General features: G+C 43.5%; 1 protein-coding gene across 1 annotated transcript in view; it reads right to left on the bottom strand.

The window, feature by feature from the left end:
• The window catches only part of RNF144B (ring finger protein 144B), a 62,184-nt gene extending 38,180 nt beyond the window's left edge, over positions 1-24,004 (bottom strand). Inside the window, exons 1-2 of the mRNA XM_044294717.1 lie at positions 23,730-24,004; positions 5,547-5,748 (exon numbers count right to left, since the gene is read on the bottom strand). Coding sequence (XP_044150652.1) covers positions 5,547-5,711 — 165 coding nt within the window. The 5' untranslated portion in view covers positions 5,712-5,748; positions 23,730-24,004. The remainder of the gene's footprint in view (positions 1-5,546; positions 5,749-23,729) is intronic.
• Positions 24,005-26,760: the final 2,756 nt, after the last annotated feature.

Here is a 26,760-nt window from a genome sequence, read left to right as displayed (position 1 = left end):
ATCAGATTGGCGGTGGTCCGACTCCTGGCACCCCTGCCGATCAACTAGTTGAAGAGAAGGCCGTGCTCCGTATGAGCGCAGCCTTCCCTCCATTGTTTAGGATTTTAATACTGAAGACCAATCCTCAGGACATCGCAGTGGCGAGCAGGTGTAATTACAAGCCTTCCTATTCATTTCAATGGGACGGCTCGTTCTTATTCAAGTGTATAGGAACCAGCCGTCCCATTGAAGTGAATGGGAAGGCTTGTAATCACACCTGCTCACTACTGCAATGTCCTGAGGATAGGTCTTCAACATTAAAATCCTGGAAAACCCCTTTAAGTCAGACCCACAGAGATTGCAGGGCCAGCATCATTTTCGTAGTGAGATCACACATGCTGTCTATGTGAAGGTTATTGATCTATAACCAGAACACAAACATCTAAAGGTTCACAACATGACATAAAAGAAAATGTAGTTGGAGGACTGATGATCTCCTATATCAAACGATGTAAAACAATTTTTGGCAGGCAGAGGTATATCCTGTTGTTTGACCCACTTATTGAACAGAAGGACTTTGATATGTATGCCCAGCATAAAATGCTGTACATATCACATTTCTCTTTCATACATACAGACCTAGACTGGGAATTACAGTTAACTCCGATAAACTGCAACATGAAACCTTAGGCTACTTTCCGATTAGCGTTTCTATTTTCCAGTATTGAGATCCGTCATAGGAAAAAAAACCGCTTACGTTTGGTCCCCATTTATTGTCAATGGGGACAAAACGTAACTGAACAAAAAGGATTGCTCCAAAATGCATTCCGTTTTGTTTGGTTGCGTTCTCATACCGGAGAGCACACATTTATCAAAAGTTACATGATTTTTGCTAAATTTGGTGCATATTAAAAATGTCTAGAAATGCACTTTTCCTATGCCACCACTACAGGCGTGATTTGCGGCTCTTTTAAAAAGTTGCAATGATAAATCTGTCCTGGAAATTAAATGTGGATTTAGACGAGCAGATAATTGTTTAAGCGACCACCAACACAAGCGACTACCAACCGAACGTTCTAGCAGACAACTAGCATTTAAAGGGCTTCTGTCACCCCACAACAGTCATTATTTTTTTTTTTGGGCTAGTTACATTCATTATAGCGCGATATATGAGAATATAATGTTGTCACTTACTTTCATGCGGCCATTTCTTGAGAAAACAAAGTTTTATAATATGCAAATCCGGTCTCTACCAGCAAGTAGGGCGTCTACTTGCTGGTAGCCGCCGTAGAAAACCGCCCCCTCGTCGTGTTGATTGACAGGGCCAGCCGTGATCTCCTCCTCCGGCCAGCCCTGTCGGCATTTCAAAAATCGCGCGCCTCTGTTCATTCGGCGCAGGCGCTCTGAGATGAGGAGGCTCGTCTCCTCAGAACTCCCTCAGTGTGTCTGCGCCGATGACATCACCGAAAGAGAAGACGTCATCGGCGCAGGCGCACTGAGGGAGTTCTGAGGAGACGAGCCTCCTCATCTCAGAGCGCCTGCGCCGAATGAACAGAGGCGCGCGATTTTTGAAATACTGACAGGGCCGGCCGGAGGAGGAGATCACGGCTGGCCCTGTCAATCAACACGACGAGGGGGCGGTTTTCTGCGGCGGCTACCAGCAAGTAGACGCCCTACTTGCTGGTAGAGACCGGATTTGCATATTATAAAACTTCGTTTTCTCAAGAAACGACCGCATGAAAGTAAGTGACAACATTATATTCTCATATATCGCGCTATAATAAAAAAAATGACTGTTGTGGGGTGACAGAAGCCCTTTAAATGATAGGATCATTGTGTAAAAATTTTTTTTTTTTTTTCGATCGTATAATCGTTGATACGCCTGCCTACACAGGGCTCTCTATTGTCAAGAATGTGCACATTGCACATTTACATAAGGCAATTCATTAACGACAAACGATGATTGTCACATCAATAATTTTATAGACGTTGAACGAGCGTTTTTGGTCAGATCGCTCAATCGTTAGAAACAAATACATGCCACGATTCTCGTCCATCTTCCATAGCTTGCAATCGAATCGTAATGATTATCTGCTCTTCCAAATCGACCTTATGATACTAAACTATGCTCACTTTCACAACACTTTTTAAAATTGGTTAACGTGGTGTAAAATGGCAATAAGTCACAATTTTTGGTGCAAAACAGCTCTACCACCAAAATGTGCAACTTTTGTACACCTGCACATGTTCCCCCATAGTGTTGAAATTAGCCTTTTCTGTAGACTGATTGCCAATCAAGAACATTTATGGATGTTTTAAAATCACTAAACTTTTTTTATTTAAAAATAAAATCATTAATTCATTTAACATGCGATTATTATATTCAAGGACTATTCCTACCAACCATTGTTGAATAATCACGACTCTGGTCTTCTTATACACAGTACTCAAGTCTATTCTTTCATTCAAGTGGCCTCTCAGGCACTTTACCATAGATGAGCATTTTTTATGAATCCTGGCCTTTGTGCTAATTACACATGACCTTCATTATAGCAAAAATAAAAGAAGAAAATGAAGATGCGGAATATAAGAGCAAAGAGTGCAAACAATTATTGTATGGTGACGGAAGTATACCAGTCTCCATTCCCTGGGACTGAATTCTAGACTAATGATTTTGCTTAGGGTTAATACACTGACATCTTGTGTAGTATATATGTGTTTTATATAATAGATCTTTCTCCTAATGGACAGCTCAGCCCTATCAAAATGTCATAGTCAGGCCATGTAAATGGGCCCAGAGACTTTATAGGACTTTGTTAACTTATCTACCAAGACAGAACTTGGCAATGCCCTGTGTATTTAACAGCTTGTATTTCACTTAGGGCTCATTCAGACGACCGTATATTTGTGTCCGCATTTGTACCTCAGTTTTGCGGAACAAATGTGGACCCATTTATTGCAATCAGGTCGCAAAAGATGCAGACAGCCCACCGTGTGCTGTACTCATCTGTATGTCAGTTCTGTGGCCCCGCAAAAAAGATAGAACTATTCTTGTCCGCAACTGGGTTGGCTGTTCCGTTCTGCAAAATGTGGAAAGCGCACGACCAGTATCTGTATTTTGCAGATCTGCACCTGAATTTATTTACTTATTTTATGCACTTATATAGCGCAGCTATATTCCAAAGCGCTTTTTAGACATTAGCATTAAGCTGTCTCCAATGGGCCTCACAATCTAAGTTCATCAGTATGTCTTTGGAGTGTGGGAGGAAACCGGAGTACCACTACGCAAGCACAGGGAGAACATACAAACTCCATGCAGATGTTGTCCTTGGTCAGATTCAAACTTAAGACCCCAGTGCTGCAAGGCACCAGTGCTAACCATTGAGCCACCATGCTGCCCATATGCATGAATGAATGAGCCCTATGAAAAGAAAACACACAGGCTGTCATAAATTAGCCTAGGTTGGCCAGGCTACGGGGAAGCTGGGAGGAACTGAATTTCTTACTGTCTTCCCTGCTCGATTATCCAACGGCTCATAATCTGCCTCCGATTATGTTTTATTTCTCTTTCACCCATGGTTATAAGCTTGAAAAAAAAAGACCATATGCGCTCATCAAGAGGCCATGTGGTGGCAGTCATAATGCCGGTAAGGACATGGACCTATACCTATAAAAACCATATTTGCTGACACTACTGAATATAGTGTTTCTACTTTTAGCTCTACTACACCTGGTTTTCTATAAACTACTATTTGGTTTCCCCGTAACATTATATTTGATCCACTTAATGACACCAGGGAAGCCCGGGTAAAGGGCACATTGAGCTATATATGAGAAAATGATCCTGCCTAAAATGTATACAACTGTATGGTCTAGTTCTGCTCTGCTAATATATAAGTATGTCATTTTGTGCACTCTCTTAGGATGCTATAAAAAACACAAAAATAACACATACATAAAGGACTATTCATTCTGTCCACCTTTCACACATGCTGGACTAAATAGATTTGATTCATACGCTGAAAATTATATGGGGTATGCATAGTAATTTACTGAACACACTAAGATTCAGAAGCTGCCATCCTGCTGAAGGTTTGAGGAAGCATGTAGAAGAAAATGAATGTATCTCAACCAGAAAGCACCTCTTTATCAGAGCAGTAACTGACAACAATCTTTATCCAGACAATTGTTCATTTGTAACTCAAAAGAAAGTTATAGAAAGTTATAAACTTCAGTGACTGTTAAAGTATTCTTTATTGTTTTCTTCTAGGCTACCTAATGCAAATTTCCCCAGCCAGACTCCAAAATAAATTCAGGCCCCATGTTCCGCTGCTGGTGCAGCGGTCGATCCTCTAAGCTGTAATCTGATTGACTCAGGCTAAAGTCTAAGGGATTATGAGTTCTTCACCCTAGAGTTGTGATGGCTATCCTCCGGAACTCCAGCTGTGATAAAACTACGACTCCCAACATGTACACTTGCTTAGCTGTTCTCAGAACTCCAGCAAATTGAATAACGCATGCTGGGAGTCGTAGTTTCACCACAGTTGGAGTGCCGGAAGTTGGCCATCACTGCCCTAGAGTATAGAGAGGACCAGGATAAAATATAACTGAACAGTGGGACCACAACTAACAGGCAGAAGTCCAAGGGTTAATGCAAGGGAGCGGTAGGGGTCAAATTCGGTTAACAGTAGTGTTGGAGACAGCCAAAAAGGCTAGTTAAAGGGATATCCAACATCATACAACAGCCCTCCCATGTGCCGGGCCCCTCACAGGTAATATACTTACCCCGCTTCGGGCGCCACTCCTGGTCCCTGCACCGCTCCTGCTTCTTCCTGTACACGGCTGAAAACATCCGGTGTCGGGGGGGGAGCAGCCAATGGCAGGCGTGGACAAGCCTCCCTAGCGTCACCCACCATGCTAGGGAGGCTCGTCCCATCTGCCATTGGCTACTCCCCCCGACACCGGATGTTTTCATCAGTGTACAGGGAGAAGCAGGAGTGGCGGTGCAGCGACTAAGAGCAGTGCAGGGAGCAGGGTAAGTATATTCCCTCTGAGGGGCCTGGTGCATGGGGGGCTGTGGTATGATTTTAGATAACCTGTTTAACTAAATTCATGAAAAAAAACTATATTCAGGTTGCTTTAATGGGCAAAATCTGAGTTTAAATATGCCCATAGTCATGTCATCTTCAGGTACTGGCCGGCATTAGACGCTGCTGAGAGGCTCTGTCCAGAGCTTCCGGATAGGAAAGGTGATGGTAAATCCAGGTTGTTCAGCAATGACTTGCCTCGAGCAGTGAGGAACAGCATGGGAAGAAGAGATGGAGCGGCGTTAGAACTGTGACAAGTGGGTCATACCTATATTAATTCACAGACAAACCTAAATTAACTAAGACCCAAGACCAGACACAAGACCCCAACATTAATTCAGAGACCAGATTCCTAAATTAATTCGAAACCCCAGACCACGTCATAATTTGTGTTCGGATTGTTAGATTCTAATATACCTTTTTTAAATTTGATAAGGTAGAAAGTTATGTTGTATTTTCCCATAATATCAAACTTCTTACCATTGTGCAGAAGATACAGCTGCATTCTCGCAGGGTGGTCATCATATCAAGAGGATGTTCACAGAGGCACAGCTTGCACATAATCAGAGGTTCCAGAGCCAGTTCTCCAGGAGCTGAATTGCCACTCCTCATGGCATGATGACAGATTTTACCAGTGGTAGCCATGCTTGTCTTAAGCAGTCAACATCTTTACCACTTTGTACTGGAAGAAACATGGAATAATTGAGATAATTATGTAAAGTTTTAGGAATATGGTCTATCCAATTGCAAGAGCCTAAATTTTCACTGCGTAGGGATAATGGGAATCAGCCTATTTACAAGTGTCTGTCCAAAGAGAGTCCACAGAAGTCAATGATAAAACCTATTGAGAAAGTTCAAATTTCTAGTAATTCCAAACTGATATTACTGTAAGCTACATTGTGATATAGTGTCATTCTTCTACAGTTATTAATGATAGCAGTATATAACATGGGAATATACATTGTCTTTAATACGTGCTTACACATTCTCAGGAGGCAATTACCTTTCACAACTGAATTCTTACTTTGAAGTCAGATCATGAATACAAAATACCAACATGGTCGGCATTAACCCAGTTAACAAAATGACTGTACTACTTAGCACTAAGATGTGTAGTTGACACAAGAGGAAGCGTTTAATGAAAACAACTTTATTTGTCCATAAAAAGCACATGGACCACATTAGGAGGTAGACACTGATGTAGGCCAAACACTTTGTAACTTATTTCCATGTCTTTTACATTAAAAACAACATGCATTCTCTGATCTTTTCAGTTCTACGCTTATGACCAAAGCTCTGAACAGATCATAATAAGTACAAATAATCATGCATCATAACTAAATACAGATGCATAGAAATCAACACGAAAACGTCAAGGAACATTCGGAGTATGGCTGGAAAAAAATGGGGGAAATGTATCACTGGTCTTGATATACCTTGTGCCACAGAGGATGCGCTAAATTTATTTGGATGTGTTTGCCTCATCATAAATTAGGCGCATGCTCCAGCAGTCCGTATGCCTAGAATTTTATCTAAGCCAGTTCATAGCGGTCATAGATCTTAGTCATTTACGCCAGAAAACTGACATAAATGAGGGCGAATGTGCTTGGGCCGATGGCCCTGTCCACGCTACGCCTCCCTTTCAAAAAAAAATGGCGAGGGCGGTGTAAAATTTTTGTGCAAATGCCATTTAAAAAGAATCAACCCTGGTGTCTGTAACTCTTTTTTACTCCATTTTTCTGGCACATAGAGAAGATCAATCTCCCCAAAAATATTCAGAAGACTTTTGTCTTGAACAAGATTCTATTTTATGGGCAACATTTCCAAACGACCTTCTTTATATGGTTAGGTAAGATGTTCATTCTTGCATACAGTAATACAAAATAATTCAGAAGGCTGATTGAAGTCATCATCTTACTAAGACGTGATCTTCTTTTGTAACATTTCTGCATTCCATCGTGGGAATCAATCATCTGACAATTGAGGGATGGGTTTGTCTGTTGGTCTCATGATGTTACACCAGAGGTGTGATTTCTAGGTGAGGATAACAAAAAAATACCTTACGTTTCAATCAATCATGTGATGCTAAGAAGGAGTCTATACAACACATTATCTGAGGCTCGGCAGACTGGTATCAATGATCCCGTAAGTTACTGTGTGCTTTACATGCATTTGACTCAAGGAAAGTCAGGAAAGCAGTACGTAAAAGCAGAAAGTGAAGCTTCCAAGAGCTAAGCCAATAACCTTAAAATGGGTTGTGTAGGATTTAAATATTGATTGCCTATCTTCAGGATAAGTTATCAATATAAATTCGGTGAGGGTCCAACCCCCACCACCACCAGCTGTTGGAAGGGACCTCTGCGACCTCTTCCTTGACCAGTCACATGGCCTTTGTGCAGCTCAGTCCCATGTAATTGAATGGGACAGAGCTGCCATACCAAGCACAGCAACTATACAATGTACTGCGCTGTGCTAGGCATACTAAGAAGACGCCGCAGTATTCTTTCAAGTGCTGCAGCCTCTTCAAAAAGCTGATCAGACGGGGTGCCAGGAGACGGATACCTGTTGATCGGATATTCATGACCTATTCTGAGGATTTAATTCCCAGAAAACCCCCTCTAAGTAAATGTCTACCCTTATATAAGTCTAATGGGTCCATAATTCTTTTTCTATTACAGAGCTCCAAAACCCCTGTATAAACATATAATGAAGTAAAGGAATAGCCATGAACTACTTTTCACTCAAAAGTGTATTTTCATCAAGTACTGTAGCCCCTCACTAACTCTTACAATATCTGTTGGGTGGGATACATTTACAGTATATTAGTGGCACAACCCCTTTAAACCCCTGTATAGTCATACAGAGTTAAATTTTAAAATTCTGCTACCACAAAAGGGAGCTTAGGCACCTACTGTATAATGTTTTCACACTGAATTCAAAAGCACAGTATACAGCAAGCTACTAAGCTCCCCCTAGTGGTGGAAGAATGTTGTGATTTCTGGAACTGTAACACTAATGGACTAGCCTTAGGTTGGTCCATTGATATCCAATCAGTCAGGTCCAACTCCCAGCGAGCTGGACGATCAAATAAGTACATTTGCCGCAGCACAGTACACCTTCATTGTTTACCCAGGTACACTGCTGTACACCCTGTACACTTGTGGGTCTGTCAGGTACAGACTAACCTGGAAATAATGCTGGTAAATTCCATACACATGAATGGGTCTGAGCTTGATGTGGTTGTTGAAGTAATTTTTAATTTCAGAAAACTGCTGTGGGACTGATAAAATAAAAAAAAATGTATAGTTACCTCCCCAAATCCCCTCCAATTCAGCACATCTGCTCCGTCTTCTTCCCCGGACTGCAGCCAGTGACCTAATGTTTTAGCTGCACCATTCAGATATTAATGGCCTATCCTACGGAAAACCCCTTTAGTGTATGAAAAACTGAAAGTAAGACAGACATACAGTACTAATACGTAATGAGTAAAGCACCTAGGAAACAACACTCTCACTCTATAATCGGAATCTGATGTACCTCTACACGTCTAGCTATATTTTTTTCAGAAGAGTAAACCAGCAAGCCTATTTTCATAAAAAAAGTTATGAGTTTTTTTTATATTACACACATTTCCTCCTGTAAAGAAAAAGAATCAATGTAAACTCGCAGCTCACATTACAAACTGACACGTATACCCACACATCCACATCAAGAATCGAAAACTCCCTAAAGACTTGAAAAGTGTTTGAAGAACCGGCCATCTATCCAAAGGTAAAGATAAGCTAGGAAATGTAAGATAGGGGACATGTGACTCCTTTTCTCATCATCAGTGTGGATTCTAGGGATAGGACTACCTGTGATCACTTGCCACCTGTCCTGACGTAGTTAATACGTTGCTATGGTGGGACAGCCCCTTTGATGTAATCCCCCCCCCCCTGTACATCCTACCAGAGACCTCACCAGGAGATACAGGTTTGTCAAGGGTAAGAAAACTGTCCTGGCAGCAGATGGGCGATTCAAAAGATCTGAGATTTCCATGACTCCATTCACTACAACGAAGAATGAAGGAACATGCACAGTCACTTCTACATGGAGGCCAGGGACCGACCCCAGACCGACCTCAGAATATGTTTTAGAGGCTGTAACACTGGCACCCCCAGCACCAGAGTCCCTACTAGGGTTGTTATGCCAATGCCAACCATGGATCTACTGACCAAACTTACAACACCATAGGGTTCAGTAGAACCATAATGATAGGTCAGTTGGCCCTAGTGTGTGTGTTCTGATATAGAAAATTATGTTATGTTATGAGACCACTAGGGACAGGGACAGATGTGAATGGTGACAAACTCCCTGCAGCACCATAAAATATGTAGGTGCTATGTAAGCAACAAGTAAATACATAAAAGACTGATAATCTTCTTGTTGTCATATTTGAAAAATAGATGCTGCAACCAAAACCGAAAAATGGCAATATCTCTGTACATAAATAAAACATAACTACCATCATTCTGACGTCAGAATTACTGATGACCAATCTTAAATTCAGGAGTAGTCCTGTCCAAGCGTTCAGACTATAAATGCAGTACTTGCAGTTTACATATGCAGCATATGCCCATGACATATCCACAGACTTTTCCATCGAATGACATAGAATAAAAAAAACTGAAATCCAAAGAAATATAAAAAGCAAGTGCACATGACTGACAGAGTCTGTTCCTCACCGGGTATTGAGAAGCTGCTGAATATAGATCAGCTCATCTGTATTCTGGCATCCTAGCGAGCATTCATGTCAAGGCAAGCCTGGTGAGTAACTGTGACTCCAGCTAAGCAAGACAGATTCATGTGCAAAGCACTGCTACACATTAAAAGGGGTACTCCGGGGAAACGTGAAAAAAAATAAAAAAATAATATCGATTTGCAGCCCAAAAAGGATAATTTAGCTGTCTGAAATAAGGATGGTTTTACCTGACGAACGAGGGTTTCACTCATTCATGGGGTGATCTGCGACACCTGGGCCGAGCATTGTTAACAAGCAATCATAGGAGCATTCATTCTTGATAATTGGGTCGTGTAAACCCAGCATAAGACTATATTTATCCTGTGTCTATAAAGATTCGAGATAACGCTCATAGACCTAAGTGCGCCATTCATTTTATAATCACATATGTATTTAAAGGGAGTCTTTCACCAAATATGACCATTACAGACCACTATGGTACCTTTCATATTGCAGTCCATCGCTGATTTGCTCCAAAAAACACTTTTATACCATATGGTAATTAGGTTCTGAAGCTGCCCAGGGGCGGCGTTCATGCGGACGGGGACCAGGCTCCTTGGCGCTTTGCTTACCAAACCCCTCTTTCACCCCTCCGGCCTGCCCTTGTTTAATCTGATTACCTCCTTCTCTCTGTCTGAAATCCCGCGTCCTCGCCGCTCCACATATTCCCGGCACGTGCGCACTGCATTGCCCATTAATGGCAGAGGAACAGGGACTATCAATGTGCATGCGGCAGCCTGCGCAACCCGATCCAGGTGGCGGAGGCACGGGATTTCAGATGGAGAGGAGGAGGTAATCAGATTAAACAAGGGCGGGCCAGAGGGATGAAAGAGGAGGGGGTTGGTAAGCAAAGCGCAGAGGGGCCTGGGCACCGGCCGCATGAACGCAGCTCCTGGGCACCTTCATAACCTAATTACCATATGGTATAAAAGTGTTTTTTGGAGCAAATCGGCGATGGATTGCAATATGAAAGGACTGTAATATGAACCTTAAGCCCCAGCCTCAAAGAAAAATGCGAATGAAATAGGAACTCTCTCAGAAATTAGTACAAAACAATTACATATTACATACAGGTTTATGAAAGGAGCAGCTATATTATCAAGCCATAGCACATTTCATGTCAGCATTATCTATTTAGCCTATAATAGAACAGAAATGGCATTGCAGATGGTCATACCCACTATTACCTTTGAGACTTAGGGGGTCATTTATTAATCTGAAATACGACTATATTAAGTGTATTTCAGGCACAGATCTATGACTGTTCCCCGCTCACGCCAGGTCTGAAAAAGTAGGCGTGGACAGGGAATGGCCGGCAGGCCCATCTCATTCATCATTTTCTATGCCTGTTTTACGCGCAGAAAATGGTCTAAATGTAAGCCAACCTAGCGGTCTTACATTTAGAAGCGCCGCTGGATACGCCGCAATTATGTAGAAGCCGGCGCTGCTACATAACTTCAGCGATCCACCGCCAGCTATGGGTCTTAATAAATGACCCCCTTAATCTTTTATTGTATACACTCTAAAACTTGAAATTATACTTCAATCTGCCGTAACGTTAAAACCACTGACAGGTGAATAACATTGATTACCTTGTAACAATAGCACCTATCAGCAGGTGAGATATTTTAGGCAAGAAGTAAACCATTGGTCTTGGAGTGTTCCTGATATGCAGTGGTCCAACAAAGGGAAACCAGTCAACCACAACAAGGTCATGTCACCCAAGATTCATTGATACGTGCAGGAAAGTGAAGGCTAGCATGTCTGGTTCATCCCATAGAAGACCTACTCTATCACAACTTGCTGCTAGTAATGATAAGAATGAGCTAGAACACACAGCACAATGTTGCTTGTGTGGTATGTGGTTTGTACACACTTTGTTTGGGCGAGTCTTGTTTTTGCTATTGTCTTCCTGGAGTTTTGGCTAAGATTTTTGCAGGATTGCTCCGTATATACTATTAGTTTGCCAATATCCTTATACTATGTATTGTTAAAGGGAACCTGTCACCGGGATTTTGTCTATAGAGCTGAGGACATGAGCTGCTAGATGGCCGCTAGCACATCCACAATACCCAGTCCCCATAGCTCTGTGTGCTTTTATTGCTTTAAAAAAACGATTTGATACATATGCAAATTAACCCGAGATGAGTCCTGTATGTGAGATGAGTCAGGGACAGGACTCATCTCAGGTTAATTTGCATATGTATCAAATCGTTTTTTTCCCCACAATAAAAGCACACAGAGCTATGGGGACTGGGTATTGTGGATGTGCTAGCGGCCATCTAGCAACCCATGCCCTCAGCTCTATACACAAAATCCCGGTGACAGGTTCCCTTTAATGACTCTCACAATTATTGACTCACCCTACCGCTATCTTTTACTTCTATGGCATATCAATTAATATATATGCAATTTAGATTTCTATTTATTTCCCAATTTGATATATTTCTGCGGTGTGTGTACTGCCGGGATGGTGTCTGTTCTGTCACTTCCCCCTTTTTAATGGCATATATTGTTATATACCAGGGATCAGCAACCTTCGGCACTCCAGCTGTTGTGAAACTACAATTCCCAGCATGCTCCATTCATTTCTATGAGAGTTTTTACAAGAGCAGGGCAAGTATGCATACTGGGAGTTGTAGTTTCACAACAGCTGGAGTGCCGGAGGTTGCCTACCCCGGTTATATACTATGCTTCAATAAAATATAAAACCTTTTATATAGGTACTTTGTGAGCTCCAATTTTTTTGTCTTAGTTGTTTTGTACACTCGGGAGCTTGTACCGGGTTACCTATATAGCTGGACCCCTTTATTTATATGTATGCATTTTTTTACTGGGGATTGCCGTTGTATGCGAACCGCATGAGGAGGAATTGCTCCCCTGGTTATAGGCACGCTACAGTGTCTGGGTTTGGAGCATTTTTACCCGTTTAGGCCACTTTTTTCAGTGAGTTTTTGTCCTTATGTGTATGGAATGTGCCACTTTATATTGTTGGTAACATTCTTTTGCACCTGGTGGCTTCTGTGTCATATGGTCTGTTGTGGGTGCGGCTCACAGCTTTATTTTACCTCACAGTGCATTGGTGATATCACTATGGAGACATGTGAGAGCCTGGCTGTGAGTTAATTGCACTGTTCAGACCCTGTTCACACACCACGGGCATTTTAGTGGTAGGACCCCACGCGTGCTGAGACACCGTGACGTGGTGCATGAGGGGCTCCGATATGTTCCTGACTGGAAGTTCTCAGCTTTTAACATCGGCCTGAGGAATTAGCTAGTATTGTCAGTTGCGTATCATTTTAGTGCATTTTTTGCAGTGAATTGTGGACCCCTTTATTTAGCCACAATATTCATTGATACACTAAGTATTGGTAATAGGGATATCCATGGTAGTTTTTTTTTTTTTTTACTTATTTGCTGTTTAAGGCTGATAAAGACTTTACTGCAGTGAGAGGGACATTGCTAATACACCCTTCCACACTTTTCCACATCCTGGCTAGCCCCCCCCCCCAACATGGCCAGCCTGTAAAGGGAAACTTAGTTATCTGCTTCCCAGAGCTCGCTCCACACTCATTCGTCTCCTGGCCTGCGATGCTCCGCTGCAGTCCCTCCCTGTAAACACCCGGTTTGACATCGTCTGCAACCAATCAGTGGCCGCGGCGGTGACCGGATCCCCCCCTTCTGTGATGTGACCATTTGTCATAATGTAAGGGCAGCCGGTTAACGCCGTAGCCAGTGGATTGGCTGCAGGCAATGTCAAACCAAATGTTTACAGCAAGGGAGTCCAGTAGAGCATGGCTCCAGGAGAAGAAGTAGCAGAGAGCCAGCATCAGGAAGCAGGTAAGTTAACCTCCATGTACAGGTTTAGCCAAGTGGGTGAAGGGTGCCAAAACCCTCTATTCATGCACAACCCCTTTAATTATCAATCAGCCAGGGAATTAATCGACAGGTTTGCAAGAACCTTATTGCTAGCCTTGGATTCCGCAGAGAAAGACTTTGGAAAGCTAGAGGGAAGGAGTAGTACAACCCTCATTATTGCTTATCTATACATGCTACGATTTAGCACAGTTTTACAACTAGTTTGGTTACCGATCCCAGCACCATTTGCCAACTGCAGCACCTACATCTCCTGCCTTGCAACTTCCAGCACCATTTGCCAACTGCAGCACCTACATCTTCTGCCTTGCAACTTCCAGCACCATTTGCCAACTGCAGCACCTACATCTTCTGCCTTGCACCCTTACTAACGGCATAATAGCAAGGCACCCCAACTACCATCAAGCAGCAGCCCTATCATCAAGGTGTGCCCTGAGGGAAGAAAGGGTATGCCCTCCTGTAACTGCCGGGCCCTAGGGAGCATCAAGGTGAGGGCTGCCACTGTGATTTATGTTAATAACTGTTGTAGCCAGAGCCACTACTACTCTGATCCTCTGCTCCTCCTGGGCCACAGCATTTCCATCAGGGATTGTTAGCCAAAATGTGCCCAGTTCTGCGTTTTTAACCGACAACTGGTTATTGCTCACAATTACTGATGAAAAATCACTGACCAAACACTGCGTGAAGGGGATTTAGGCTGAGTTCACACACCGCATTGCACCCACACTAAATCTGGACCCATTCATTTCTATGGAGCTGTGCACATGAGCGGTGATTTTCACACATCAATTATGCGTTGCGTGAAAATCGCAGCAGGCCCCATAGAAGTGAATGGGGCTGAGTGAAAAATCGCAAGCATCCGCAATCAGATCACATGGTCCAATCACATGATCCATTACCGTGGTGATGGACCAGATATGATGTCACCACAGGTCCTTCAGCTCATGATTAAAGTAGTAAGAAGAGACTGGCAGCTACGCGATCAAGAGGAGAAGGTGAGTTAATTTTTTTTTAATTTTATTTTTTTAACCCTCAATTGACCAACTACTAAGCATTCTGTATTAAAGAATGCTATTATTTTCCCTTATAACCATGTTATAAGGGAAAATAACAACATCTACACAACACCGAACCCAAACCTGAACTTCTGTGAAGAAGTTCGGGTCTGGGTACCACAGTCAGTTTTTTATCACGTGTGTGCAAAACGCATTGCACCCGCGCGATAAAAACTGAACAACGGAACGCAATCGCAGTCAAAACTGACTGCAATTGGGTACCTACTCGCGCGGGTTTGCAGCAACGCATCCGGACACGCTCGTGTGAACTCAGCCTTAATGCTGCTGAATTAGGATGCTGCCACACATTCAGTTGTTTGTTTATTTTTTGCTGCAGTTTTTTTAAGTCAAAACCAGGAGTGGATTCGAATAATAAGAAATAAGAGAAGCTTTATCTGTTCTTAACCCCTTAATGTCTGAAAAGGCCAGCATCATTTTTTCCTTCTTTGCATTTCAGCAGCCATAACTTTTATTGACATGGCTACCAGAGGCCTTGTTTTATTCATGTATTGTTCGGGGGTACATATACATTTTTATAATTTTGTTGCTGTGAAAATATAGAATAAACTATTTTTGACCTTTTTTTATCTTGAAATTAAGTCTTTAGGCTACTATGGTCATACAAAAACCTAATATGTTAAGTTTTTTTATTTTCATTTAATGTGAGCACAATAAAAGTTTTTTTTATACAAAATAATGGTGTGTTTTTTTTCTTTTTTGGGGTTTCAGTTTTTATTAAATTATTTATAGCATTATCTTTAAAATCCCATTATAGGATTACTATTTTCTAACTTTATTTCAAACTTATATTATACTCCTGTATGATAATACGTTATGCTCTATGAAGTAGGCTGCTGTAAAGGCAATTCTTGTGTGCCCTAACAGCAGGCTTAGGGCTCATGCACATGACCGTATGCCCTATGTAGTAGGCCATATGTCCCGGAGTGGCATACATTATGCGCACGGGAGCGCGCAGCATCATAGCTTACTATGCGCATCAGGCCGCCCGCGGGACTATTGTCCCTCACTCATATGAGTGAGGGCCAATAGCCCCACGGGCAGCCCGATGCGCACAGTATCATAGTAACCTATGATGCTGTTGTCTCCCGTGCTCACAATGTATGCCGTTCCCGGACATATGGCCCGCTCACAGACCGTATGTCTGAGAGGGCATACGGTCATGTGCATGAGCCCTTACTGAACAGACAGCCATGGGATCCCATGTAGTTTCTCAGGGCTGACTGCAAAACGCTCCAGTAGTATCTATTCAGGTCACTGGGAAACCCAGTGACCCGATCAAAGGGGTGAGTCCCCTTTGAACACGATGAGGTGAGTACAATACAGTAGCCCTGCGGTCAGGCAGGAACTGACAGCATCATAAATAACTATCATGCTGTAAGTTCAGTCCATATTAACCGCAGTTGATCCGGCAGGAGATGTGGCTAACACATAGACCATTTTTCCCTGACTGCGTATGGCCGTCTGACACCGACCTTAGGAATGTGAATGAATGATCTGATTCAAGAAAATTAATTGACTGCCACGAGGGAGCAGGGAGGATATTTTTTACGTGAGGGTAGTTTCACATAAAGCCATTTTTGGAAAAATGCAGCATGTTATGTGGAATTTCTACAGATTTTTTTTTATTTTTTTGCTGTAAGTTAACAGAGAAATATAAAATGTGCCACAAACAGTGCATTTTTTGTGGTGTTGTCCTCACTTTTTGTGACAATGCCTTTTTTTTTTTTTAAATGTATCATGCTCTGTGCGTTTCCCCATAGGCTTTACTAAACAAAAAAGTCATCAGAAAAGCTTGTAAAACATTCAGACTGGTTCAGAATCCTTTTTTTTTTAAGTTCTGCATGTAGTATGTTTTTGTTAGTCTTTTTTTTATTAAATTTGTAATGGAGGCCACGGACGGAGTTTCCCGTGCAGATGTGAACTCAGCCTAAGCTATAATCGCCATAAAGGGCTTTGTTCTTCCTATGGATCAAACTGTTAATGAAAGGTTAAACTTTCTGGAGGTCTCCTGTTTTTAACATAAAGATTATTTATCCATGGGGTAAAATTATGGGGCTGATTTACTGTATATGGTATAAGCTTAAAGGGGTTGCCAAATTTCAAGGGGAAACCAGACAACTCTTGGGTTGTGCCTGCAAAAAAGAAGAGATTATCACTTACATAGCAGATTCCATATGTCTGCCAAAGTTCTGCAGCCATTGATTGGCTGCAGCTGTCACGTTTTGTAGATGCTATGCCACCACTGCAGCAGTGTAAACAGAGCATTCCCGGAGAACTGGAGCGGCTGCTCGAAATCTGCTAGGCAAGTGATGATTTGTTCTCCATTGTGGGCATATCTCAGTGTTGTTCGGATTCCTCTTGAAACCAGACAACCTCTTCGGTTACATTGTTGCATATAAATGTAACTCTCACCTTCTTTGACAAGCATGCAATTATCGGGAACAAATGGTTTGTTCACAGTAATTGCCTGCTCAGTCAGCCTGTGTAAATGGGCCTTTAGACATGCTGTCTACACATGCACAATTTACGCTCTCCGATTCTCAGGTAGTTATTGGAACAAACCATTTGTTTCCAGATTAAAAAAAATATATATATATATACACATACACACACACAGTACAGACCAAAAGTTTGGACACACCTTCTCATTCAAAGAGTTTTCTTTATTTTCATGGCTATGAAAATTTAATATTCACCCTGAAGGCATCAAAACTATGAATTAACACATGTGGAATTATATACATAACAAAAAAGTGTGAAACATCTGAAAATATGTCATATTCTAGGTTCTTTAAAGTAGCCACCTTTTGCTTTCATTACTGCTTTGCACACTCTTGGCATTCTCTTGATGAGCTTCCAGAGGTAGTCACCTGAAATGGTCTTCCAACAGTCTTGAAGGAGTTCCCAGAGATGCTTAGCACTTGTTGGCCCTTTTGCCTTCACTCTGCGGTCCAGCTCACCCCAAACCATCTCGATTGGGTTCAGGTCCGGTAGGGCTGCACGATAAATCGAAAAAAATAATCGAATCGCGATAATCTGCAAATGCGATATGGCCGACCGGAAAATGCAGCGATTATATATAAAAGGGGCCCCGCGCACATAACTGCCTTTTGCGTGTAAAGTGTTTTACTAGTGTGTGTGGGTGAAACAATCTCTCTCCTAACAGGTCCGGCCTCTGTACTCACTATGAATGCAATGCTCTGCAGCGAGCGGCAGCGAGGTGGCCGGCCGGCGCGTGACTGACGTCACTTAGTAACGCTCCTCCCACTTCAGGAAGCAGGAGCGTTACTAAGTGACGTCAGTCACGCGCCGGCCAGCTCGCTGCAGTGCATTGCATTCATAGTGAGTACAGAGGCCAGACCTGTTAGGAGAGAGATTGTTTCACCCACACACACACACACTAGTAAAACACTTTACACGCAAAAGGCAGTTATGTGCCCAGTTTAGGACACATGAGGGGGACCAGCATAAGATGCTATATGTCTTAAGCTGGCCCTATGTGTCCTCCACACATCCCATATAACAGTGCCATTCACAGGTCCCCCATAAGTGTCCTCCACAACACAGCGTCCTCCACAGATCCCCCACAACACAGCGTCCTCCACAGATCCCCCACAACACAGCGTCCTCCACAGATCCCCCACAACACAGCGTCATCCACAGATCCCCCACAACACAGCGTCATCCACAGATCCCCCACAACACAGCGTCATCCACAGATCCCCCATAACTATGTCATACCCAGCCGCGTCAGCGGCTCATATGGGAAAATCCAAGCAAATAGACCTCTAGAACAATTCCTTTAAAATATCGCATCGCATATCGTTATCGCAATCGCACAAGATTCCCATATCGTGCAGCCCTAAGGTCCGGTGACTGTGGAGGCCAGGTCATCTGGCGCAGCACCCCATCACTCTCCTTCATGGTCAAATAGCCCTTACACAGCCTGGAGGTGTGTTTGGGGTCATTGTCCTGTTGAAAAATAAATGATAGTCCAACTAAACGCAAACCGGATGGAATAGCATGCCGCTGCAAGATGCTGTGGTAGCCATGCTGGTTCAGTATGCCTTCAATTTTGAAAAAATCCCCAACAGTGTCACCAGCAAAGCACCCCCACACCATCACACCTCCACCTCCATGCTTCACGGTGGAAACCAAGCATGTAGAGTCCATCTGTTTACCTTTTCTGCGTCGCACAAAGACACGGTGGTTGGAACCAAAGATCTCAAAATTAGACTCATCAGACCAAAGCACAGATTTCCACTGGTCTAATGTCCATTCCTTAGGTTTTTGTGACTGCACTTGGGGACACTTTCAAAGTTTTCCCAATTTTTCGGACTGACTGACCTTCATTTCTTAAAGTAATGATGGCCACTCGTTTTTCTTTACTTAGCTGCTTTTTTCTTGCCATAATACAAATTCTAACAGTCTATTCAGTAGGACTATCAGCTGTGTATCCACCTGACTTCTCGACAACGCAACTGATGGTCCCAACCCCATTTATAAGGCAAGAAATCCCACTTATTAAACCTGACAGGGCACACCTGTGAAGTGAAAACCATGTCAGGTGACTACCTCTTGAAGCTCATCAAGAGAATGCCAACAGTGTGCAAAGCAGTAATCAAAGCAAAAAGGTGGCTACTTTGAAGAACCTAGAATATGACATATTTTCAGTTGTTTCACACTTTTTTGTTATGTATATAATTCCACATGTGTTAATTCATAGTTTTGATGCCTTCAGTGTGAATCTACAATTTTCATAGTCATGAAAATATAGAAAACTCCTTGAATGAGAAGCTGTGTCCAAACTTTTGGTCTGTACTGTAATATATATATATATATATATATATATATATATATATATATATATATATATATAGTAACATTGTGTCAACCAGAATGCTCAGATGGATGAGTCAAATTAATCCAGGAAAGCTGGGTAGTTTCAGCAAAGTGTAGTTTGTTGAGAAATTTTTCTGTAAAGTGGTTTATGGGCCTGGATTTTTATTGAAGGGCATGTAGGTTTTGGTAGTGGGATATGCCATTCCCTCTCTACTCCAGTACAACACTTTCCTCTAGCCTAAGGCAAACCCAGATGTAGCTGCTGGGGTTATTACTGAGGGGATAAACACAGGGCTGAAAAGCTCATTTAGGGTAAGAGTATGAAAGCTGGTGACAAATATTTTTAGTTAGTGGCCAGGATCCGAATCACGCTGCACATCCCTTAAAAGGTGAACTACTGAATGCAATAGGAGCTGCTGTGCACAGAAATTGATTGTGTACCACCTCCCCGGCTTTGTACTCCCAACATCACGCTGTGCAGTGCTGCATGTGGGTGCTAAAGTCAGCAGAAATGGCTGGCCACAGCCTGGTAAAGCAGGAGCAGCTCTCCACTTTACTGCTGAGTTTAGGGCACAGTGGAGTTTGGATGAAATGGCTTCCTCCTGCCTTCGGTATCACACTGTACATTCCTGTACAGTGCTTCAGTATGGGCAGTGAGTGTAAGTGTAGCTGCTCTCCTCTACACTAGTGAGCGGGTGGCGCTGCATCATTTTCCGTCATCCGCTAACAACTAAATGGCAAGTGCAGGCCACAGTGTCCTCTACAGTATAAACAATTAGGTGTCAAGTTCACCTCTATTGGACCACATATATATCATATTTTCCATACATACCAACATTTAAGCTGATAAAATTGGGGCATAAAACCCCAGGAGAATGCACCAATGTACTGAAGAACAAGGATGAGGGGGGTTATAGTCACATTTAATAGAAACACTGTCCAGAGACTGTACTGTACTGTAATTGGCACGTGTTTCTATTAAATGTGACTATAACCCCCCACATCCTTAAGAATACACCCATGTTCTGCAATACACGGGTTCATTCTTATGGATGAGGGGGTTAGAGTCACATTTTACACATAGTTAATTTTTAAGTCCCCTGAGCTCACCCAGGGAGTTTAGGTGACACTACAGGGGTGCTCGTGGCAACGGCGCTCATGGCCGGGCTGTAAGGCGAGTAAGCAACAGTTCCCGCAGGTGCTCACCACCAATCAGCAGTACATGCACACAGCAGTGCAGAAGAGAAGGAGAACTGCTCTATTCTCCTCCTCCTCTTCTATGTAGCGGACCCAGGCGGGAGCTGCGTATTAGGGACGTGTGGGCTGGCGGCATTCAGCTTTATTAAAATGTTTAACTGCCGCCGCCCGCTCCACATTTAAGGCTAGGTCTACACGACGACATTTGTTGCGCTAATGTCGCGCGACAATTTTTATAATGGCAGTCTATGGTGTCGCACTGCAACATGCGACATGCTGCGACTGCGACGCGACAGTCGCAGAAAATCCATTCAAGATGGATTTTTCTGCGACTGTCGCGTCGCAGTCGCAACATGTCGCATGTTGCAGTGCGACACCATAGACTGCCATTATAAAAATTGTCGCGCGACATTGGTGCAACAAAATGTCGCGTGACAACTGTTGCGCTCTGTCACGCGACTTTTTGTCGTGCGGCAAATGTCGTCGTGTAGACCTAGCCTAAATCACAGGATCAGGCTAAAGGCCTCATGCACACAACCGTTTTTGTGGTCCGCATCAGAGCTGCATTTTTTGCAGCTCGGGTGCGGACCCATTAACTTTAATGGGGCCGCAAAAGATGTGGACAGCACTCCGTGTGCTGTCCGCATCCGTTGCACCATTCCGTGGCCCCGCAAAAATAATATAGCATGTCCTATACTTGTCCATTTTGCAGACAAAAAAAAGGCATTTCTACAATGGGCCTTCCGGACCGTTCAGCAAATTGCGGAAGGTACACGGACGGCTTCCGCTTTTTGCAGATCCGCGGTTTGCGGACTGCAAGAAACGGCACAGTCGTGTGCATGAGGCCTCAGTAAAAGCTTCTGCAATACTGCTGGCCAGCTTGATTTTTGGCACTTTTGCTTCATGAGACACACTGACTTTCCCCCCCCCAATTTGGGGGGGGGTGCAGCTTATAAAGAGAAAAATACTAATATATACACACACACACACACACATATACACTCCTCAGCATTGAAATTGCTACACCAAGCAGAAAAAGTTGTGGCACTATGGAACTCATAGGATCGATAGAGTTTAATGATATGCAAATGATGATAAAAATGGAAACAAAATATTCAAAAGATCTCAATTTATTCAGTATCAAGTATAAGCCCTATGCACATATATCCATTTACTTAGACTTCTTGGCATGTTATCAATTAGGTTAATAATGGTTGTCAGAGTAATGCTTTGCTATGCTGAATGCACTTTGACATGCAAATCATCAAGATCAGCTGCTGGCAGCTCCCTTTGCAATTGCCAACCAATGACGTCTCAGATTTACTCGATGGGAGACAAGTCTGGAGACACTGCAGGCCATGGTAGCATTTTTAGACCACACAGGCTGCTCCCAGTAGCACAAACAACATGGGGCCTGGTGTTGTCTCATTGAAAAAATGCAGAGCTGTCAGTGTACCTAAAATGAAGGCTAGAGGGGTCTGGCTAGTAAAGCCACCCCACAACATAATTGCCGGGAGTAGGACCAATGTGACGTTGTGAAGGCCTCTTCATGGAATTGCCCACGTGGTCTTCAGGCCTAGGTGCATAGTGAAAAGCCAAGGTCTCTCAGTTCAAGGATTCTGTCCCTTTCAGTTTGCGATTGTGATGATAACTGGCACATTGATGAACAGGAGGCATCACACACAACTTGATCTGATTTTTGAAGTTTCATGTGGCTACAAAGATGTTGCGTTCAATCTGGTTTTTATACCCCTCCGACATGCCACAGATTGGAGTTAGGTGCTTGAAAATTTGATCATCTGCAGATCTTATGAGCCCTTTACACGGGCCGACAATTGAAACGATCATTGCTAGCCAGCGTTACAGTAGCGATGACCTTGCGGTGTAAATGCACCACCGATTACCTCATGAACAAGCAAAACGCTGTGCTGTGTTAGGGTCCATTCAGACGTCCGCAGTGCATTGTGGATCCGCGATACACCCGGCCAGCACCCCCATAGAGCTGCCTATTCTCGTCCGCGGACAAGAATAGGACATGTTTTATTTTTTTCTGGAGCCACAGACCGGAAGATCGGGGGCGCGCTCCGGAAATGTGGATGCGGAGAGCACATAGTGTGCTGTCCGCATCCCATTCCGTCCCTATAGAATATGAATGGGTCCGCACCCGTTCCGCAATTTGCTGAACGGATGCGGACCCATTATACGGACGTGTGAATGGAGCCTTAACGCGATCTGCTGCAGGGAAACAACGAGGACGTATGTGGAAGAGCGATAGTATTAGCGATAACTTCTCCCCATACTGTGGAAGACATCACTGCATGTAAATACACTGGTCTCCTCCGCTAGCAATCTGCAGATTGTCGGGAAGGACCATCAGTGACACCTGCTACTTCTGCGATTTGCATAACCTTACAGCCTGTCCTTCTTGGTGCTGGAATTTCAATGTTAAGGAGTATATATATTATATATATATATATATATACACACACACACACAGAGAGAAAGTAATATAGCTTTCGAGGCACATTACAGGCAACGGATTCATTAAAGTTTTATACCACTTGTCTCTTCAGATAAAGTATTGCTGAGCCATGCCAGGGAGAAGGTGAGGTTCAGCTAGGCACCCACGTACAATATCATGATATTCCAGCCCTGGTAACTATACCCTGTAGAGGATTGCAGTACACAACCCAATACGTGATGTATAATGGTTAGCACACATGTGCACAGTGCAGAGCTACCACACAGCTGTCATGCTACGTCGTCCAGCACTGCATCCTTCTAGTCACACACCAGAAGTAAAAGTCATATTGCTCACACACTGCCCGTCACAGTCCTGCATCTGTTGCCTGTGACTGGTCTGCCAGGCACATCTGCATGGAGCCCGCTTACCTTAGAAACGCAATAGGGTGTCCTCAGCCAGCTGCGCCCCCTCCTCTCCGCACAGAGGAGCCTGGGAAGAGTCTACAAATCCATGACCGAAGAAGCCTTCTCCTCCGTGCCCTGCTCTCCACCTTCCCGTGCACAGTGTGCACTGAGGTAAAATCCCGCCCTCCGTCTATTGGAAGCAAGTTGCCATTATTTTGAGAGCACGTCACAGCTTGTGTGCGGCATCTCAGGGAGTGCAGCATGTAATTGTACAGGAAGCCTGTGCGCTGCACTTCCTACTTCCCATCTGGGGCTCCACATTGCAGCTGCAGGTGATTACATCAACCCTCAGCTCTGCCCAATTCGCTACTGTTCTGCTCTGCTTCAGACAGATTCATCATGGGAGTCGCTGTCCTCAGTGGTACATCTGGTTCTGCTTTATGTAAGAGCCGACACCTAATATGAAAGAACAAATCACCATAAAAAATGAGGGATTAAGGATTCCTTTCAGACAGAAGATGGTGTGTTAGAACGGCATGCAACCTGTATGGAACCTGTAGTGTAGATGGGGCCCCCGTGGTTTGTTTCATGTTGGCATATGGAGAATTCTTTAGGCTTTATTCACACGTCGGTTAATATTAATGTCTAATATTATTAATGAATATTCATATGCAATATTAACATCCAGTGTTAATATCTTGTCAATCTAAAAAGTTAAGGGGGCAATTTTTAATACGTATAAATGAATATCAATAACATCTCCTCCCTGTACAAGGGTCCCTAGGGGTTGCCTAGTTTTCTCTTGCAATTCCACAGACTGTGGAGTGATTCACTTTGCTTAGCGTTATAATAAAATATTACGAATTTATGAACTATTAATCACACTAAGGGCTCATACACACAAACGTGAGCCGCAATACACGGGGCACGGTTCCGTGTGCAATTCCGCATCACGGATGTGGACCCGTTCACTTCAATGGGTCCGCAAATCCGGAGATACAGAACACTACTGAGTGCTTCCTAGGGTTCCGTTCCGTGCCTCCGCACCACAAAAAGATAGAACTTGCTCTATCTTTTTGCGAATCAGATGGATCGCGGACCTATTCAAGTGAATGGGTCTGCGATCCCCATGCGGCTGGGCCACGGTCGGTGCCCGTGCATTGCGGAACGCAATTTGCGGTCCACAGCACGGGCTTCACACGGTCGTGTGAACAAGCCCTAAGGCTACATTCACATGACCGTAAGTGTTTTGCAAAGTGTAGATCCCCAAAACACTGATACTGGCCGTGTGAGTGCAGACCATACATGGCTAGCACTATATAGAAAATGCCTATTCTTGATTGCAGACAAAAATAGGACATGCTCTATATTTTGCGGGGCCGCAGAAGAAAACCAGGGATGTGGACAGCACATTGTTTGCTGTCCGCATCCCCTTGAAATTAATGGGTCCGCACGCAGGATGCGGACCTGTTCAAACATTCGTGTGAATGAAGCCTAAGTATCAGACACAGTAAGGCCCCTTTCACACAAGCGTGACGGATTGGCTCAGGATACATTCAGGATGCGCTTAGTTAAAAAACTTGAGATTTTGCTAGCAAATGAATTCAGTTTTGTCTGCGATTGCGTTCAGTGTTTTTTCGGATGGCATGCGTTTTTAACGCACATGAAAAACCTCAACCATCCTCTATAGTCACATGTTCATTTGAAACACATAAAAAAACAGCATGCTCTTCTGTTTGGGAAAGCTCCATTTTGTGAGGATATAATCTAGTGTGTGGAGTGTTTGCACTTGTTCGTTCCTTTGCAGGATGTCCGCTTTCCGTTATCAAATCCTGACCATGTGCTTTTGCACTGGATGGTGTACTGATGCTTTGGAGAACGGAGAGAAATGCTTGAGGAGGAACCGCAGAGGAAGAGGATGTGGGTTCATCCTATTATTTCACAGAGGGCTTGCAAAGGTCAGTTTACCAGTCTATATGCAGACCTATGTGAGCACCCTGCAAAATGTTATAATTATTGTCGCATCAATATGTCGCATTATACACTCACCTAAAGAATTATTAGGAACACCATACTAATACGGTGTTGGACCCCCTTTTGCCTTCAGAACTGCCTGAATTCTACGTGGCTGATAGCATTCTTCAGAAATGTTGGCCCATATTGATAGGATAGCATCTTGCAGTTGATGGAGATTTGAGGGATGCACATCCAGGGCACGAAGCTCCCGTTCCACCACATCCCAAAGATGCTCTATTGGGTTGAGATCTGGTGACTGTGGGGGCCATTTTAGTACAGTGAACTCATTGTCATGTTCAAGAAATCAATTTGAAATGATTCGAGCTTTGTGACATGGTGCATTATCCTGCTGGAAGTAGCCATCAGAAGATGGGTACATGGTGGTCATGAAGAGATGGACATGGTCAGAAACAATGCTCAGGTAGCCCGTGGCATTTAAACGATGGCCAATTGGCACTAAGGGGCCTAAAGTGTGCCCAGAAAACATCCCCCACACCATTACACCACTACCACCAGCCTGCACAGTGGTAACAAGGCATGATGGATACATGTTCTCATTCTGTTCACGCCAAATTCAGCTCTACCATTTGAATGTCTCAACAGAAATCGAGACTCATCAGACCAGGCAACATTTTTCCAGTCTTCAACAGTCCAATTTTGGTGAGCTCGTGCAAATTGTAGCCTCTTTTTCCTATTTGTAGTGGAGATGAGTGGTACCCGGTGGGGTCTTCTGCTGTTGTAGCCCACCTTTCTTTCCCATTCTGACATTCAGTTTGGAGTTCAGGAGATTGTCTTGACCAGGACCACAACCCTACATGCATTGAAGCAACTGCCATGTGATTGGTTGACTAGATAATCGCATTAATGAGAAATAGAACAGGTGTTCCTAATAATTCTTTAGGTGAGTGTATGTCGATCACTACTTTTGATCGGCTTTTGGCGGAGTTGAGGCCTGGCTTGACCTTCACAGACATCAACATGCGAGGAACGGCTATTTATAATTCTGAGGTATGTAAATACTTGTGCACTTATAACCTAA

This window comes from Bufo gargarizans, chromosome 5, assembly GCF_014858855.1.
Source record: "Bufo gargarizans isolate SCDJY-AF-19 chromosome 5, ASM1485885v1, whole genome shotgun sequence".
In the NCBI taxonomy this organism is placed as follows: domain Eukaryota; kingdom Metazoa; phylum Chordata; class Amphibia; order Anura; family Bufonidae; genus Bufo; species Bufo gargarizans.
This window is presented reverse-complemented; position numbering and strand designations above follow the sequence as displayed.